Source organism: Hemitrygon akajei, chromosome 3 (genome assembly GCF_048418815.1).
Source record: "Hemitrygon akajei chromosome 3, sHemAka1.3, whole genome shotgun sequence".
Lineage (NCBI taxonomy): Eukaryota > Metazoa > Chordata > Chondrichthyes > Myliobatiformes > Dasyatidae > Hemitrygon > Hemitrygon akajei.
In genome coordinates this window covers 178,090,931-178,107,736 of record NC_133126.1, presented here as the reverse complement: position 1 = coordinate 178,107,736, position 16,806 = coordinate 178,090,931, and the positions used below count along the sequence as shown (strand labels likewise).

At 42.0% G+C, this 16,806-nt stretch overlaps 1 protein-coding gene across 1 annotated transcript in view; it reads right to left on the bottom strand.

The window, feature by feature from the left end:
• Positions 1-16,806, bottom strand: part of LOC140725671 (transmembrane protein 255B) — a 101,091-nt gene that overhangs the window by 68,753 nt on the left and 15,532 nt on the right. Inside the window, exon 3 of the mRNA XM_073041453.1 lies at positions 13,095-13,157. Within this exon, the coding sequence (XP_072897554.1) occupies positions 13,095-13,157 (63 nt within the window). The remainder of the gene's footprint in view (positions 1-13,094; positions 13,158-16,806) is intronic.

The window sequence follows — 16,806 nt, the reverse complement described above, 5'->3', positions numbered from 1 at the left end:
TTTCCGAATTCCATCATCTGCATTTCTTCATGATGTTGCCCTTCTCTAAAAACGTGACTGCTGCGGAGCCCAAGTCATTGTGTATGTTTAAAGTGGAGGTCGATAAGTTCTTGATTAATCATGAGAAGGCCGAGGAATGGGCTTGAGAGGGATAATAAATCACCCATGGTGAAACAGCAGAACAGACTCGATGGGCCAGATGGCCTAATCCTGCTCCTCTGTCTTGTCTTATTCTGAAACCTTGGGTTACAAGCAATCTGCTGGCAGAACTCACAGCATCTGAGGTGAAGGGTGGGTTGGGGAGGAAGTGAACAGCTGACGTTCTGCAGAGCCTAATCCTAGGTGTCAATCAGAAACATTGACAAATCCTTCCCCCGCCCCTGAGTTCCTCCAAGCTGGTTGGTTGTTGTCCCATTTTGAGTTTCCACACAGAGAAGCTCTGAAGCCATAACGGCACAAATGAAAATCATTCTCAGTCCAAAGGGAATTCCTAAGAAGATAAATCATTGTACCATGCTGAGTGCAAATTCCCCCTGTTGCTTAGAAACAGCATCCTGGTGCATAACAGCTGAAATAGTTAAACTGGAAATTCAGAGTGTGACTCTTTGACAATCCTTTTGGTTATCTTCCTACTAATGCACTCATTATCAGACCTGGTCTGGTTAGGCCCCTTGAAACATTTCTGCTGTTTTAAAAAAAAAAGGCAATATATAAATTGAAGTTTGTTTTAGCAGTTATAATTGTATTTTCAGTAATAAGTCAACCATTCATTATTTCAAACAATTTATGCCATGATAATACATATGGGCTGACAGTCCTTAATCAGAAGCAGATTTTATCAACTGGCATAGCTGTGATGTGAAAAGCTCTCTGCAGAACATGTGTAAACAAATTCAATGTAAAATTTATAGACACTTGGAGAATATTTACAAAGAATTGGGTACAGTTCTATCCCAAACACATGCAGAGCTGCAAATAAGACAACTTGCCTTACCAGCAGCAAAACTAACATTAAAAAAATACACAGTGAAAATAGATCCTTAATGTATACCCAAATGGTTTATCTACATTGCAAATTTTAATTAACAGCTTAGGAGAAAGAGCTAGTTAGAACATTGAACATGGAACAATACAGCACTGTAGAGGTTCTTGGCCCAGGATGTTGTGCTGACCTTTTAACCCTCTCCAAGATCAACCCAGTCCACCTCCTCAACATATATAGCCTCCATTTTCTTTCATCCAGTCACCATTCTATCACTGAAGCACTGAAGGTAGCATATAGATGAAAGAAAAGGTGATTAGCTGCCACTGGAACACAGGCATTCACATTAAATGAAAGCATGATATGGAACATAATGAGTTTGTAATGGTTCAATTTAATGTCAGAGAATGCATACAGTATACAACCTGAAATTCTTACTCTTCGCAGACAGCCACGAAACAGAAGAAAAACCCCAAAGAATGAATGAAGAAAAAACCTTAGAACCCGAAGCCCCCCTCCCCCTCCCACGCACAACCAGCAGCAAAAGCATCAACTCTCCCCTCCCCCCACTTGCTCCAGCAAAAATATCAACCCCCAACCGCCCACCATGTGAGCAATAGCAAAGCCCCCAGAGGCCATGATCCAGAGTCCATCAAAAACTACTGTCCATCCCAACACTTCGACACCTCAGACAAGATCTCACTAGCCATGGAGAGGGAGATATCACTCCTGCAACAGTGAAGAGGGGAGGCCAACAATCTGCTGCCTCGCTCAACCGAGCACCACCATTCCCCCCCCCCCCCCACACACACTGACTCAAAAGACCACAGACTCTCATTCACTATCAAGAGAGAGAGAGAGGTCACTCAAGAGCAGGAGCCTCCAACAGCTACTGACACTGCCCACAGTCAAACATTGGAATGTAACTGCCTCTCTTTCCACAGATATGCCTGACCTGCTGAATGTTTTCATCATTTAATACTTTTATTTTAGTTTGGAATACAATACCTGGTTGAAGGAGTCTTCCCAAAGCCCCACTATAAATGGAACAATGTGGAGACTTCGGTGTGGGTGCAGAGAGCCCTTTCACAGCGAGTTCAATCGTGGTGGCTTCTATGGAGTCAACCAGAGGTGTTGTTGTCCTTTTTAAACTTCTTATGATCACAAGATCCTGCTGGACATTAAGAGCTTAAAATACTGCCAGTCTACCCCATCAGGGAGGTGCCCATTGGGACAGCAACTGAAGGAGCTGGACTTTGTGCGGTCTGGACTGTTGCCTGTGCCAGAGGAGTCGGTGCACCAGCAGCAAGTGACCATCCGGGTTGCTTTCCTAGTGATCTCAAGACCCTGTTGGACATTGTTACTGTGGAATGCTGCGAGTCTGATTCGCTGATTTACTGGCGGACGGCGGAGGTGCTGAGCGGCCTTGTATGTAGTAAGGACTAGGCCCCAAGCCGCTGCGTTACGTGTTTACGGCCGCCAAGGAGAGAGGCGTCAATGTTGGTGTGCTCCGCCAGAGCTGTTGCAGCACGGCATGTGAGTTCGGAGTTGGTGCTGCCCCCCAGTATTCGCTTACCAGAAGACAATCTATTAGTCCATGAATTTCTGCGGCATTCATGGACTCAGGGTCTTGCACTTTTTTTGTGAGTGGCTGGAGTTTAATGATATATGGTCTTGCTAGCTTTTATGTGCCTTGTGCTGTGTGTGTGTGACTGTTGGCACTGTGTTTTGCACTTTGGCCCCGGAGTAGCAGTTTCCTTGGCTGTATTCATGTATAGTTAAATGACAATTAAACTTGAACTTCAAGAGGTTCAGCAGGATGTTGTCTGTATTAGAAAGAGTATTATCTTTGAGAAGAGGTCATACTTTTTGCTTCTACCATCGGGAGGAAGTGCAGGAGCCCCAGATCCCACACCGCCAGGTTCAGGAACAGTTATTACCCTGCAGCCATCAAGTGTGAATAACTTCACTCACCTCAGCTCAAAGTGAATCCACAATTTACAGACCCCCTTTCAAGGATTTTTACAATTCACATTCTCAGTACAGTCGGCCCTCCTTATCTGCGGGGGATTGGTTCCAGGACCTCCCCAGCGGATACCAAAAAACGTGGATGCTCAAGTCCCTTATTTAACCTGTCTCAGAGCGGTGGTCTTTAGGATCCAGCGGAACCCCAGACCTTATTTAACCTGGCTCAGCGCGGTGGACATTAGGACCTGGTGGCAGACCTCTGAATCCACAGTGTTTCTGTTCATGAAAATAATCACGATCACAATTGAAAATAAAGTGGAAGTAATAAAGCGATCGGAAAGAGGTGAAACGCCATCAGTCATTGGAAAAGCATTAGACTACAATCGGAACAATTTTATTGGAGCATGTGAAAGGCCCTGCCCCGATGAAAGCTACAATTATTAATAAGCAAGGCAGTGGTTTAATTATTGAAATACATATGTTTCTTCAGTGTTTTATATGCATAGAAAGGTAAAATATATACTATATACTAAGACAAACATTTTACTAACTGACACTAAATAATACCAGATATACCTTTTCTGACTTTAAATCCGACTTAAAGGCGGACTCAGGAACGGAACTCGTTCATAACCCAGGTACTCGTTCATAGCCTGTACTTTTAAATCATCTCCAGATTACTTATAATACCTAATACAATGTAAATGCTATGTAAATAGTTGTTATACTGTATTGTTTAGGGAATAATGACAAGAAAAAATAGTCTGTACATGCTCAAACAACAAGTGCTGGAGAGAGAACTTCCGGGTTTTCTCGATCTGCGGTTGGTTGAATCCGTGCATGTGGAATCCGCGGATAAGGAGGGCTGACTGTATTTATTTTTATTTGCACAGTTTGTCTTCTTCTGTACATTGGCTGTTTGTCAGTCTTTGTTTATGCATACTTTTTGTAAATTATATCATATTTCTTTATTTTCCTGTGAGTGCCTGCTAGCCGATGAATCTCAGGGTGGTAGATAGTGACGTATTTGTACTTTGACAATAAATTTACTTAAACTTTGCGGCTGATCGAGGGAGTTAGGGACTGAGGAGTGACCTGACTGTAATGAGAGGGCCAGACAGCATAAACAACGAGAGTCAATTTCCCAGAATGGAAATGTCAATAACCAAAGTACACTGCTTTAACGGAGAGGTGGACACTTTAACGGTGGCAAGTTTCCTTTTTTAACATAGAAAGTGGTAGGTGTTTGGAATGCATTACCATGGGAAGTGCTGGAAGTAGCTACAACACAGAGTATGTTTAAATTGGCAGGATGGTCAGCATAGGCACGATGGGCTGAAGGGCCTGTTCCTGTACTGTGTTTGTTTTACATTTCTGACTCTGTGAGGCTGCTTCATTGTGCCAGCCACAAGAGTCTGTCTTTTCCTGTTAGTGTTAGGATCATGCATTATTAGCTAAGAAGCCTGAATAAGCACATACAAATAACATCACATAAACCATCTCCTAACGCACTCTTGAACAACAGTTATCAAGTTCAAATTCATAGAAACATAGAAAACCTACAGCACAGTACAAGTCCTTCGGCCCACAAAGCTGTGTCGAACATGTCCCTACCTTAGAACTACCCAGGCTTTACCCATAGCCCTCTATTTTTCTAAGCTCCATGTACCCATCCAGGAGTCTCTTAAAAGACCCTATTGTTTCCGCCTCCACCACCGCCGCCAGCAGCCCATTCCACGCACTCACCACTCTCTGTGTAAAAAACTTGCCCCTGACATCTCCTCTGTACCTACTTCCAGGCACCTTGAAACTGTGCCCTCTTGTGCTAGCCATTTCAGCCCTGGGAAAAAGTCTCTGACTATCCACATGATCAATGCCTCTCATCATCTTATAAACCTCTATCAGGTCACTGCTCATCCTCCGTCGCTCCAAGGAGAAAAGGCTGAGTTCACTCAACCTATTCTCATAAGGCATGCTCCCCAATCCAGGCAACATCCTTGTAAATCTCCTCTGCACCCCTTCTATGGTTTCCATGTCAAGGTTATTGTCATTTAATTATATACATGTATATAATTAGTGTAGGAGACAGTGTACAGTATAGGAGTAGGAACGAGGCTTTTGATCCAGAGGCCTAGGTGGGGAAGCACAGGTAAGTAGCAGGTGAGGCTTTTGTAGTGATTGAATAAAAAGTCACTAAATTACTGCTAGTTAAATAAAATAGGGATGACGCAGGATCAGGTCGAGTTGGACTCAGATTGAGTCCTGACGAAGGATCTCGGCCTGAAATATTGACTGCTCGTTTCCACGGATGCTGCCCGACCTGCTGAGTTCCTCCAGCTTATTTGTACGTGATGCAGGATCAGGTGATGTGCCGTAGCTGCATGATGTGGGAGCTGGTGGACCCCATTGTGGTTCCTGGTGACCACATCTGCAGCAAGTGCTGACTGCTCAAGGAACTCAGGCTCAAATTTGATGACCTGGAATCTGAGCTTCAAACACTGAGGAACATCAGGGAGGGGGAGAGTTACCTGGATTCTCTGTTTCAGGAGGTAGTCACACCCATTAGATTAGCTGCCTCAAATTCAGTCTGTGGTCAGGGACGAGGGTGTGACTGTGAGTGAGGCGGGGAGTGGGATCCAAGAGACAGTGCTGGAGGAGCCTCAGTCCTTGAGCTTGTCCAATGGGTCTGAGGTTCTTGCTCCCTGTGTGGATGAGAGTGGGGGCTGTAGGAAGGATGAATAACTTATCTGTGGCAGCGTAGTTCAGGGACCCATTCAAGAGGATGGGAGAGAAGAGAAATGTTGTGATACTTGGGGAGAGTATAGTCAGGATAATAGACAGTTCTCTGTCACAAGGATAAAGCCTCCCGAAGGCCTGGTGCCTGGGTTTGAGACATCTTATCTGACCAGCAGAGGAATTAGCAGTGGGAGGGGAAAGATCCACTTGTTGTGGTCCATGTGGGTACCAACGACGTAGGTAGAACAAGGAAAGAGGTTCTGCTGGGGGAATTTGAGCAGCTGGGGACTAAATTAAAAAGGTAGTCATCTCTGGATTACTAACTGAGCCAAGTGCAAATTGGCATAGGGGCAAGAAGATTAAAGAGTTAAATGTGTGGCTCAAGGATTGGTGTGGGAGAAGTGAGTTTGAATTCAAGGGAAATTGGCCCCAGCATTGGGGAAGGAGGGAGCTGTACCAATGGGACGGGCTCCAGCTGAACCATGATGGGACCTGGATCCTAGCGAATTGCATAACTAGGGCTGTGGGTAGGGATTTAAACTAAATAGTAGGATGATGGGTTCAACAGATTGGAGAAGTATGGATAAATCAAAAAAGGAAAGAGTGGATAAAGAAAAGTAAAAGCAAAAGATAAAAAAAGAGAAAAGTAAGAGTGGAGTGAAGAAAAGTCAAGTGCAAAAGAGTAAAAGGTGACAAGATTTTAAAAGCACAATGAGTGTAAGGGCACTTTATTTGAATGCCCGTAGTATTTGAAGCAAGGCCAGTGAAATAGTGGCACAAATCAGCATAAAGAGGTATGATTTAGTGGCCATTACAGAGACGTGGTTGCAGGGTGGAGAAGATTGGGAATTAAATGTCCAAGGATATCAGGTAATATGGAAGGATAGGCAGAAAGGTAAGGGAGGTGGGGTAGCGCTCTTAATTAAAGATGAGATCAGGGAGATAGTGAGAGATGATATAAGATCAAAGAAGCAATATGTTGAATCCATCTCAGTAGAGATTAGGAATAGTAAAGGGAAAATATTACTGATGGGAGTTGTCTATCAGCCACCAAATAATAATATTACAGTGGCACAGGCAATAAACAGAAATATCTGAGGCATGTAAGAATGGAACAGCAGTTATCATGGGAGATTTTAACTTGCATGTAGATTGAGTGAATCGAGTTGGCCGAGGCAGTCTTGAGGAAGACTTCATAGAATGCATCTATTGATGGCTTTCTTGAACAGCATGTTACTGAACCTACAAGGGAACATGCTATCTTATATCTGGTCCTGTGCAATGAGACTGGTAAAATTAATTACCTTGTAGTTAGAGATCCTCGTGGAAAGAGTGATCACAGTATGACTGAGTTTCTCATACAAATATATGGTGCAATAGTTTGATCAATAGTATAATGCCTAAACAATGGAGACTACAATGGGATGAGGGAGGATTTGGCTAGTGTAGACTGGGAACACAGGCTGTACCGTGGGACAGTTGAGGAACAGTAGAAGACTTTCAAAGAGATTTTTCACAGAGCTCAACAGAAGTATATTCCAGTTAAAAGCAAGGACAATAAAAGTGGGGGGGGAGCCAACCTTAGATAACTAAGGAAATAAAAGAAGACATCAAACTAAAAGCTCGTGTGTACAATGTCACTGAGTAGTGGGAAACTGGAAGATTGGGAAAACTTTAAAAAGCAACAAAGAACTAAGCGAGCAATAAAGAAAGGGAAGATAGATTATGAAAATAAACTAGCACAAAATATAAAAATGGATAGTAAAAGTTTTTATAATTACATAAAGTGGAAAAGCATGGCTAAAGTGAACATTAGTCCCTTGGAAGACGAGAAGAGGGAATTTATATTGGGTAATGAGGAAATGGCCGAGGCTTTGAATGACTATTTTGTATCGGTCTTCACGGTGGACACATTTAACATGCCAAAAAAAAAAGATGTTATGGATGTGATGGGAGGTGAGGACCTCAATACAATAGCTATCACTAAAGAAATAGTGCTGAGCAAACCTGTGGGCCTGAAGATAGGGAAGTCCCTTGGTCCTAATGGAATGCATCCCAGAGTACTGAAAAAGATGGCAGAAGTTATAGTTGAGATTTTGGTGATAATTCCTCAAAGAATTCCAACAAATTTGTCAGGCAAGATTTCTCCTTAAGGAAACCATCCTAACTTTGGCCCCCAAACACCCTGAAACCTCATCCTTAATAATGGACACCAACATCTTCCCAACCAGTATAGTCAGTCTAGCTGATCTATAATTTCCTTTCTTTTGCCTCCCTCAAGTGGAGCAACATTTGCAATTTTCCAGTCCTCCAGAATCTTTACAGAATCTAGTGAATCTTGAAAGATCATTACCAATGCCTCCACAATCTCTAAAGCTATCTCTTGCAGAACCCTATGGTATAGTCTAATCTATCTTCAGACCTTTCAGCTTCCCAAGCACCTTCTACTTACAATAGCAACAACACTTTCACCCCATGACACTCTCAAAATTCCGGCAATTTGTAGGTGTCTTCCATAGTGAACACTGATGCAAAATACTTATCCTCTGCCACTTCTTTGTCTCCCATTACTACCTCTCCAGTGTAACTTTCCTGCAGTCCAATATCCACTCTCGCCTCTTACTCTTTATAGAGTATATTTGAAAAAGCTTTGGTATCCTCATTTATAACAGTGGCTAACTTCCCTTCATATTTCATCCTTTCTCTCCTTATGGCTTTTTTAGTTGTCTTCTGCTGTCGTTTAAAACCTTTGCAATCTTCTTACTTCCCACTATTTTTTGCTAAGTTGTATGCCCTTCCTTCTGCTTTTATGCTGACTTTGACTTACCTTTTCAGCCATGGTTACTTCATCCTCCCTATAGAGTACTTCTTTATCTTTGGAATGTATCTATCCTGCACCTTCCTAAGTGGATGATGGGAAGTGAGGACCTTGATACAAAAGCTATCACTAAAGAGGTGGTGCTGAGCAAACTTGTGGGCCTGAAGATAGAAGAAGTCCCCTAGTCCTGATGGAATTCATCCCAGGGTACTGAAGGGAATGACAGAGGTTATAGTAGAGGCTTTGGTGATAATTTACCAAAATTCTCCGGACTCTGGGCAGGTCCCAGCAGATTGGAAGATGGTGAATGTCATGCCACTGTTCAAAAATGGATGTAGGCAAAAGGCAGGTAATTAGCTTAACATCTATAGTTGGGGAAAATGCTTGAAGTTATCTTTAAAGAAGAAATAGCGAGGCATCTGGAAATAAATGGATCAATCAGGTAGACGCAGCATGGGTTCTGCAAAGGCAGGTCCTGTTTGACAAACTTACTGGAGTTCTTTGAGGATATAATGAGCAGAGTGGTTAGAGGGGAACAGATGGATGTTACTTACTTGGATTTCCAGAAGGCATTCGATAAGGTGCTGCGTAAAAGACTTATCCATAAGATAAGGATGCATAGAGTGGGGGTAATGGAGACAATGAGGGGCTGCAAGAATCTGACTGGAAGGGAAGGTGGGAGCATGGAATCAGATAATGAAAGTGTTGTGAGCAGATGGGAATAATATGTGGGTGCTGGGCAGATGGATCTGAAAGGTGTAGATTTAACTGTTGTTTACAGTAAACTGGGAGTAACAATAAAGAGTTACCCCATCTTGTTATTTCTGTAATATCTGCAATCTGATCAGCCAAGTGGATTAGGTTCAAAGTATTAAGGTTGTGCTTGAAATTCCAGCCAGGCAAGCTCTGAATTACACTTGGGGTATATTAAAATGCATTTGACCAAGAATGAGAAAAACAAATTCACACAAATATGCTTAGGAGGAATATGGTAAAGCATTCCCCATTTCTCAGAATGTCAGTGTGATAAATTCACATGCAGATACATCTCAGATGGGACGAATATGACTATGTTAGAGAGGGTGCAGAAACAAAACACTGGGATATTGCTGGAGCTGGAGGACTTGAGTTATAAAGAGGTTCTAAATAGGCTGGGTTTGTTTTCTTTTGAGCTAAAGTGGCTGAGGAGCGATCCTCTAAAGGTTTAAAAATCTTGAGGTGCATAGATAAGGTTGGTGAAGTATGATACTCACCTACCGCTGGTGCGCCACTGGTGGTTAGGGCAGTAGTGAAGGTTCTCCAAGTCTGGCATGTTCAGGGCTTCCTTCATAGTCTCAGTAGCTTGACTTTCACTACTGTCGGTCATGAAAGTTCGGGTGGGGAATCTGGAATACTGTCACACTCAGATGTAGAAGGATTCTTCATTGCTGTTTCCATAACAATTTATTTTATCAGTCAGGGTTGTTAGCCCTGAACCTGGAGAACTGGTGGACCACTCCTAGTCTGGTCTCTCTACCCTTTGACCTGGTTGGCATGGGTGACCCTACCAAGAGCCAAAGCATAAAGGCTTGACTCCAGCCGACATAGCTCTCTGGGTCATTGAGGCATGCAAGCCTCCAATCCCTGCGACAAGATTGTGGCCGTCTTGGAGGGAAGGCTGATAAGGTCCTGATGAAGAGTCTCGGCCTGAAACGTCGACTGTTATTTCTGTCCAGATGCTGCCTGACTTGTTATATTTTGTGTTGTTGCTCAATGTTTCCAGCATCTGCAGAATCTCTTGTGTTTATAAGGTTGGTGGTCACAGTCTTTTTCACGGGACATGGTTTGATGTGAGAGGAGAAAGATTTGAAGAGGACGTAAGAGCAGGTTTTTCACGTAGAAGGTAGTGGGTATATGGAATGAGCTCCCTGAGGCAGTGTACAGGAGAGTATAGTTACAACATTTAACAGATGCTTATACAGGTTCATGGTTAAGAAAGGTTTGGATCAGGGATTCCCAACCTTTTTTATGCCATGACATGGGTGTTTGTGAACCCTAGGTTGGGACTGTCTGGCTGAGTAGGATAGGAGGCATGTGAGACTAGTTATGTAGGGCCCTTGGTCAGCATGGCCTAGTTGGAGTAATGGGCCTCTTTCTGTGCAACATAGCTCATTTTCTCTGACCAAAAAGTAACATTATTTTCCAACTAAAGTGATTATGGTACTTGATAAATAAATGACAGACTAGCATGTCTTATTTTATGAAGAAAGAATATGTATTTTCATATCAGGCTCCACAGCACCGTGGGGCTTTACCACCAGATGAGATGACTTGAAGTGTGTTCACTTGTAAAGCAACACCTAGTTGTGTTTAAAACCTCTGTCGCTTCTGCTGCTTTGTTATATCTGATGCTGCTCCCATACACCAATATTTTGCAGTGCAGACTATTTGTACACAACTTATCGTCATCCATTTTTCAGATTATGTAAATCATGAAAAATACAGACAAAACAGATAGATCGAAGCTGTTTCTACTGGTGCTGGAGTCAAGAACCAGGGGATAAAGAATGAAGGTGATTAACAGAAGAACCAAAAATTAGACAAGGAAACTTACACTCAACGGCCACTTCATTAGGTACACCTGTACATCAGCTTGTTAACGGAAATATCTAATCAGCCTATCATGTGGCAGTAATGTGGCACAACAGCATACAGACATAGTCAAAGGGTTCAGTTAATGTTCAGACCAAATATCAGAAGGGGGAAGAAAAGTGATCCAAGTGACTTTGATTGTTGGTGCCAGATGGGGTGGTTTGAGTATTTCAGAAACTACTGATCTCCTGGGATTTTCTGAATTCACAAGAGTTTACAGAGAATCGTGCAAACACATTCACACACACACTCACACACACACATCCAGTGAGCAGCAGTTTTGTGGGTGAAAATACCTTGCTAACGTGAGAGGTAAGAGGAGAATGGCCAGATTAGTTTAAGCTGTCAGAGAGGCCATGAGACATAGGCACAGAATTTCACCATTCTATCATGGCTGATTTATTATCCCTCTAAACCCTATTCTCCTGCCTTCTCCTATAATTCTGCTGCCCTGATTAATCAAGAACTTGTCAACTTCCACATTAAATATACCCAATGATACTGCCTGCACAACCGTCTGTAGCAATGAATTCCAGATATTCACCATCATCTGGCTAAAGAAATTTTTGTTGCTGTGCAATATTGATTCCTATCCTCCTTTTACTCTTTATATTATTTGCTAGCCTGACTTCATATTTCATTTTTACTCCCCTTATGGTTTATTTAGTTGCCTTTTGTTGTTTCTTTAAAAGCTTCCCAATCCTCTAACTTCCCACTAATTTTTGCCATATTATATGCCCTTTCTTTTGCTTTTATAGTGTCTTTGACTTCTCTTGACAGTCACGGTTGCCTCATCCTCCCTTTGGAATCTTCATTTTTGGGATGTATCTACCCTGTGCCCTCTGAATTGCTCTCAAAAACTCCTGCCATTGCTGTTCTGCCATCATGCTTGCTAGCATCCACTTCCAATCAAATTCGGCCAGCTCCTCCTCTCTCATGCTTCTATAAATCAGTTTACTCCACTGTAATACTGATACATCCAATTTTACATTCTCCTTCTTAAACTGCAAGGTAAACCATAATCACTGTCTCCTAAGGGTTCCTTTCACTTAAGCTCACTAATCAAACCTGGGTCATTGAAATGCCATCCTTTAGTGGGCTCAACCACAAGCTTCAGAAAAAAGCCATCTCACAGGCATTCTACAAATTTTCTCTTTTGCGATCCAGCACGAACCTGGTTTTTCCAATCTACCTGCATACTGAAATCCCCCAATGACTTCTGCAAATTTTGTACTTTTTACATGCTTTTTCTATCTCCCATTGTAATTTGCAGCACACATCCTGGCTACGGTAGTTCCCATCGTAACATTTTTAACCTTGCAGTTTCTTAAATCAACCCACAGGGATTTTACACCTTCCAATCCTATGTCAACTCTTTCTAAGGATTTGGGAAGGTGACAGTAACTCATATAATCATGCATTACAACAGTGGTGTGCAGAGTGCACAACATGTCGAACCTTGAAGCAGATTGCTACAGCAGCAGAAGACCGTGAACATACAGGAAGTACCTAGTGAAGTGGCCACTGAGTATATTTTTACCATATGGTTGGTGTACTGCCAGGGGTAGTCAAGGGGGCGGCCTATTCAGGAGGGAGCCAGATAAGAATATGAAAGTAATGAATTACCAGGGCTATTATGAGAGGAGAGGAGATTGCAACCAGCTAGAATGCTCTTACAAGGCTGAATGGCCTTCTGTGCTGTAAACATTCACCAAGGTTCTGTGATTAAAGTCAAGTCTGCTTTCTTGAAACTCCAGTATTACTGCCCTGGTTAACAGTTATCCTGCTGCCAACATTACTAAATCAGATTATCAGATTATAATCACAGTACTCTTTGTGTGAGGTTACTGAAAGCAAGCCAACTGCTGTTTTATAACAGCACCTACAATCCCAAAGTACCTTTGCTGGCTGTCAACCACGGCTTCTGCTGAGCTGATAGAATGTGAATAAATGGCTTACCAGTTGCTTCCGATTTTCATCCAGAAAGAGTCCCAGCAGAGCAAGAAAAGACCCAAAGGCAAGCTGTAGAAAAAAAGTGAAAATGACTCTGCGAGTTATATCACTCATAACATTACCAATCTCAATTACTACAATTGTAATGGATCTTGTAATAACAAGGTACATGTATATTTTCAGTTCTTACAATTGTCTCGTGAGATACATACTATTAACACACTTTCAGTCATGGTATTTATTTTGATTGCTCTGTACATTTCTGTCTCAAGGTGTAATAATTTAGACTGAGAGTTAAATATAAGTCTATAGATTTCCTCCTAGATCACAAACTCAATGTAGGATAAGAAAATTATTCACACAACTGTCTACGTTTGAGCTGAATTATTCCTGCAGAATTGTGCAGTTTGTCTTCTTTTGCACATTGGATGTCTGCCAGTCTTTGTGTGTAGTTTTTCACTGATTTTATTGTGTTTCTTTGTTCTACTGTGAATGCATCTCATTGTAGTAGCTGGTGGCGTATATGTACTTTGATAATAAATTTACTTTAAACATTGAACTTTGATAAATCTGTACACTCCAGTCATGTCACCCAATCCCTCTGATTCTAAAGCAATACTTCTTGTTTGCTCCCTCTGATATTTGCTGGAACTTTATCTACCAAGCACAGTGTCTCACCACTTCTTGATATTATTTCAATGCCTTTGAGTTCTTTGTGAAAAGCCAATAATAAGTTCTGGAGATTATATACAGTATAAATTTATTATATATATAGATAGCTAGATAGATAGATTTCCCTAACACCTCTCTTGTTTTTTTGAGAGGACGCTAAATTTATACTGAGAAACAAATTGCTGGAATCACAAACAAAAACAGAAATGCCGGAAGAATCTAGTCAGTCAGGCAGCATCAGTGGAAAGGAAAACTGATGAACAGCCTTTTATTGGAAACATTAACTAGTTTCTCTCTCCACAAATGTTGCTTCATTGGCTGCGTTCTTCCAACATTTCTCCCTTCGCTAAATTTATACTTTCTGCTGACTGACTGAAGGGAAAAGCAAATATTATTGCTTTGTTTACAGCTTTTTGCAAATCAGAAGAATCAAGCATTTCCTTTACAATCTGCTCTGTAGTTTTCCGCTTGGAATTTTTTTAATGCATCAAACAACACCTTTTAAAATTACTATTCCTTAACTAATTTTACACAACATTATGAACTCCAGAAAACAACTAAATATGTTAAAAATTAAATTTTAATTCCACGTCCCATTCCCAATCTGATATGTCTATCCATGGCCTCCTCTACTGTCAAGATGAAGCCACACTCAGGTTGGAGGAACAACATCTTATATACCGGCTGGGTAGCCTCCAACCTGATGGCAGGAACATTGACTTCTCCAACTTCTGTTAATGCCCCTCCTCCCCTTCTTACCCCATCCCTGACATATTTAGTTGTTTTTTTTGTTTTTTTGTTTTGTATACTCCCCCTTTCTTTCTCCCGAGGCCTCCCGTCCCATGATCCTTTCCCTTCTCCAGCTCTGTATCACTTTCGCCAATCACCTTTCCAGCTCTTAGCTTCATCCCACCCCCTCCGGTCTTCTCCTACCATTTTGCATTTCCCCCTCCATTTCGCATTTCAAATCTCTTAGTATCTTTCCTTTCAGTTAGTCCTGACGAAGGGTCTCGGCCCGAAACATCGACAGTGCTTCTCCTTATAGATGCTGCCTGGCCTGCTGTGTTCCACTAGCATTTTGTGTGTGTTGTTTGAATTTTCAGCATCTGCAGATTTCTTCGTGTTTGAGTTGAAAGCTGTAATATTCTAAATAGTCAGCAACTTTTCTACAATTATTCAGTTCATTATCAATTATTTCTGTGATATGGTATCATTTGTTAAGACTATACAAATCATGTATGTGTAATATTTTCTTGACCTTTGACAGTCAGTGCAAATATGCATGAATTACCTTCACAAAACAGCCAATCTCCTCTATTCCCTTTCCCATTTGCAATCTTTCCAACAGATGTTTACAGTAGCCATTTTCAATTGATTACATTCAGGCATTCCTTCAAATTCTTCTTCAATGGCTCTTAAAATCACATTTTGTACATCAAGCATTATAAGACATAGGAGCAGAATTTGGCTATTCAGCCCATTGAGTCTGCTCTGCCATTTCATCATGGCTGATCCATTTATCTCTCAAACCCTTTCTCCTGCCTTCGCCCATAACCTTTCATCCCCTGACTAACCTATCGACCTCCACCTTAAATACACCCAATGACCTGGCCTCCACAGCCACCTGTGGCAATGAATTCCACTGATTTATCACCCTCTGGCGAAAGAAATTCCTCCTCATCTCTATGTCTGTGGTCGCTCAAGCCTGAGAATGCAGTTTATAGTTTAAACTGACTGTCAGCTTCATTAATAAAATAATTTTCAGTTGACAAGCTTAAAAGTGAAGAATTATATTTGGGGCTCCTGTGATCTAGCACTCAACTGATGATGTTTCAGATCATCTGAACTTATTGCCAAAGAGAAAATAATACTGATTACTTTCAAATCCTGAAAGTCTCTGAAGTGTTTCACACATGATAAACTACTTCTGAAATGTCGCCATAAATAGATATTCAACAACAATCTCCTATTTGCCGCAATTAGTACATTATAAAAAACAACATTGTACAGTATGTATCCAGCCATGTTTCTCATAATAAATGTATTACTTTCAACTCACCAGTCTACAGTTATTATTAGTTTTAACTAGCTCCTTAAAAGGCATGCCAGAGCAACATGGGGTGAATTCTCCCCCTAAGCTTACAAGAAGTCATGTTCTCTCCATTCAAATACTGGCCTTTCCAGTCTCCCATATAAAGGAGTTGAAGTAATGCAGTGGGGTATCTAATGGAAAATGTTTGTAAATTATTCTCTAAACAAGTGAGAGCCTGGGCTATTCACTGCAACATTATGCCCAACTGGAAGCACAGATCTTGTTTTAGATCTAGATTTTGTTCTAGATTTGTTATAAGGAATGAAGGAAGCGAACCCAGGTGCAGGACACAGGCACGGAGATTGAGTTTGGATGCTTACACGGGCGTAAATGCCGAACAGCAAGCAGGAGGGATCTTGACACAGAGCCCTGATATGGAACCTTGACACGGAGCTTTGACTCAGAGACTTCACATGGAGCCTTGACTCAGAGAAACGGAGCCTCATAGGTAAACCTTGAAACTGGAGCTAAACTTAGAACAAACGGTTCTAAGGGTCGGGAAATGGAGTTTACTCACAGGAAAAAAAGACCAACGAACTGGCGACTAGTGGTTGTGACGCTGAGGTTCGTATACTGCAGTTCTAGATGGAAACCAGGTGTGCTGTCATCAAAGCGAATTAGAAGCAATTGGGAAATTAACAATCGGGACCATGGCATAATCAAAGAAAATTAGGAGCAAGATAGGGACCATGACAGTACCCCACCCCCCCAAACGGGAGCCTCTAGGCTTGTCCAGATTGTCCCGATGGAAATCACAGATGAGGGAAGGGTTCAAGATAAAGGAGCGGGGAAATCCAGGAATGTTCCTCTGGGCCGTATCTTTCCCAATCGACCGGGTATTGCAGGCCCCTGCCTCGGCAGTGCACATCCAGTAATCTCCGGACAGAGTACGCTAGGTGGTTGTCAGTGATCAGGGCAGGTGGAGGGGGTTCAGCAGGAGGGCACAAAGGGCTG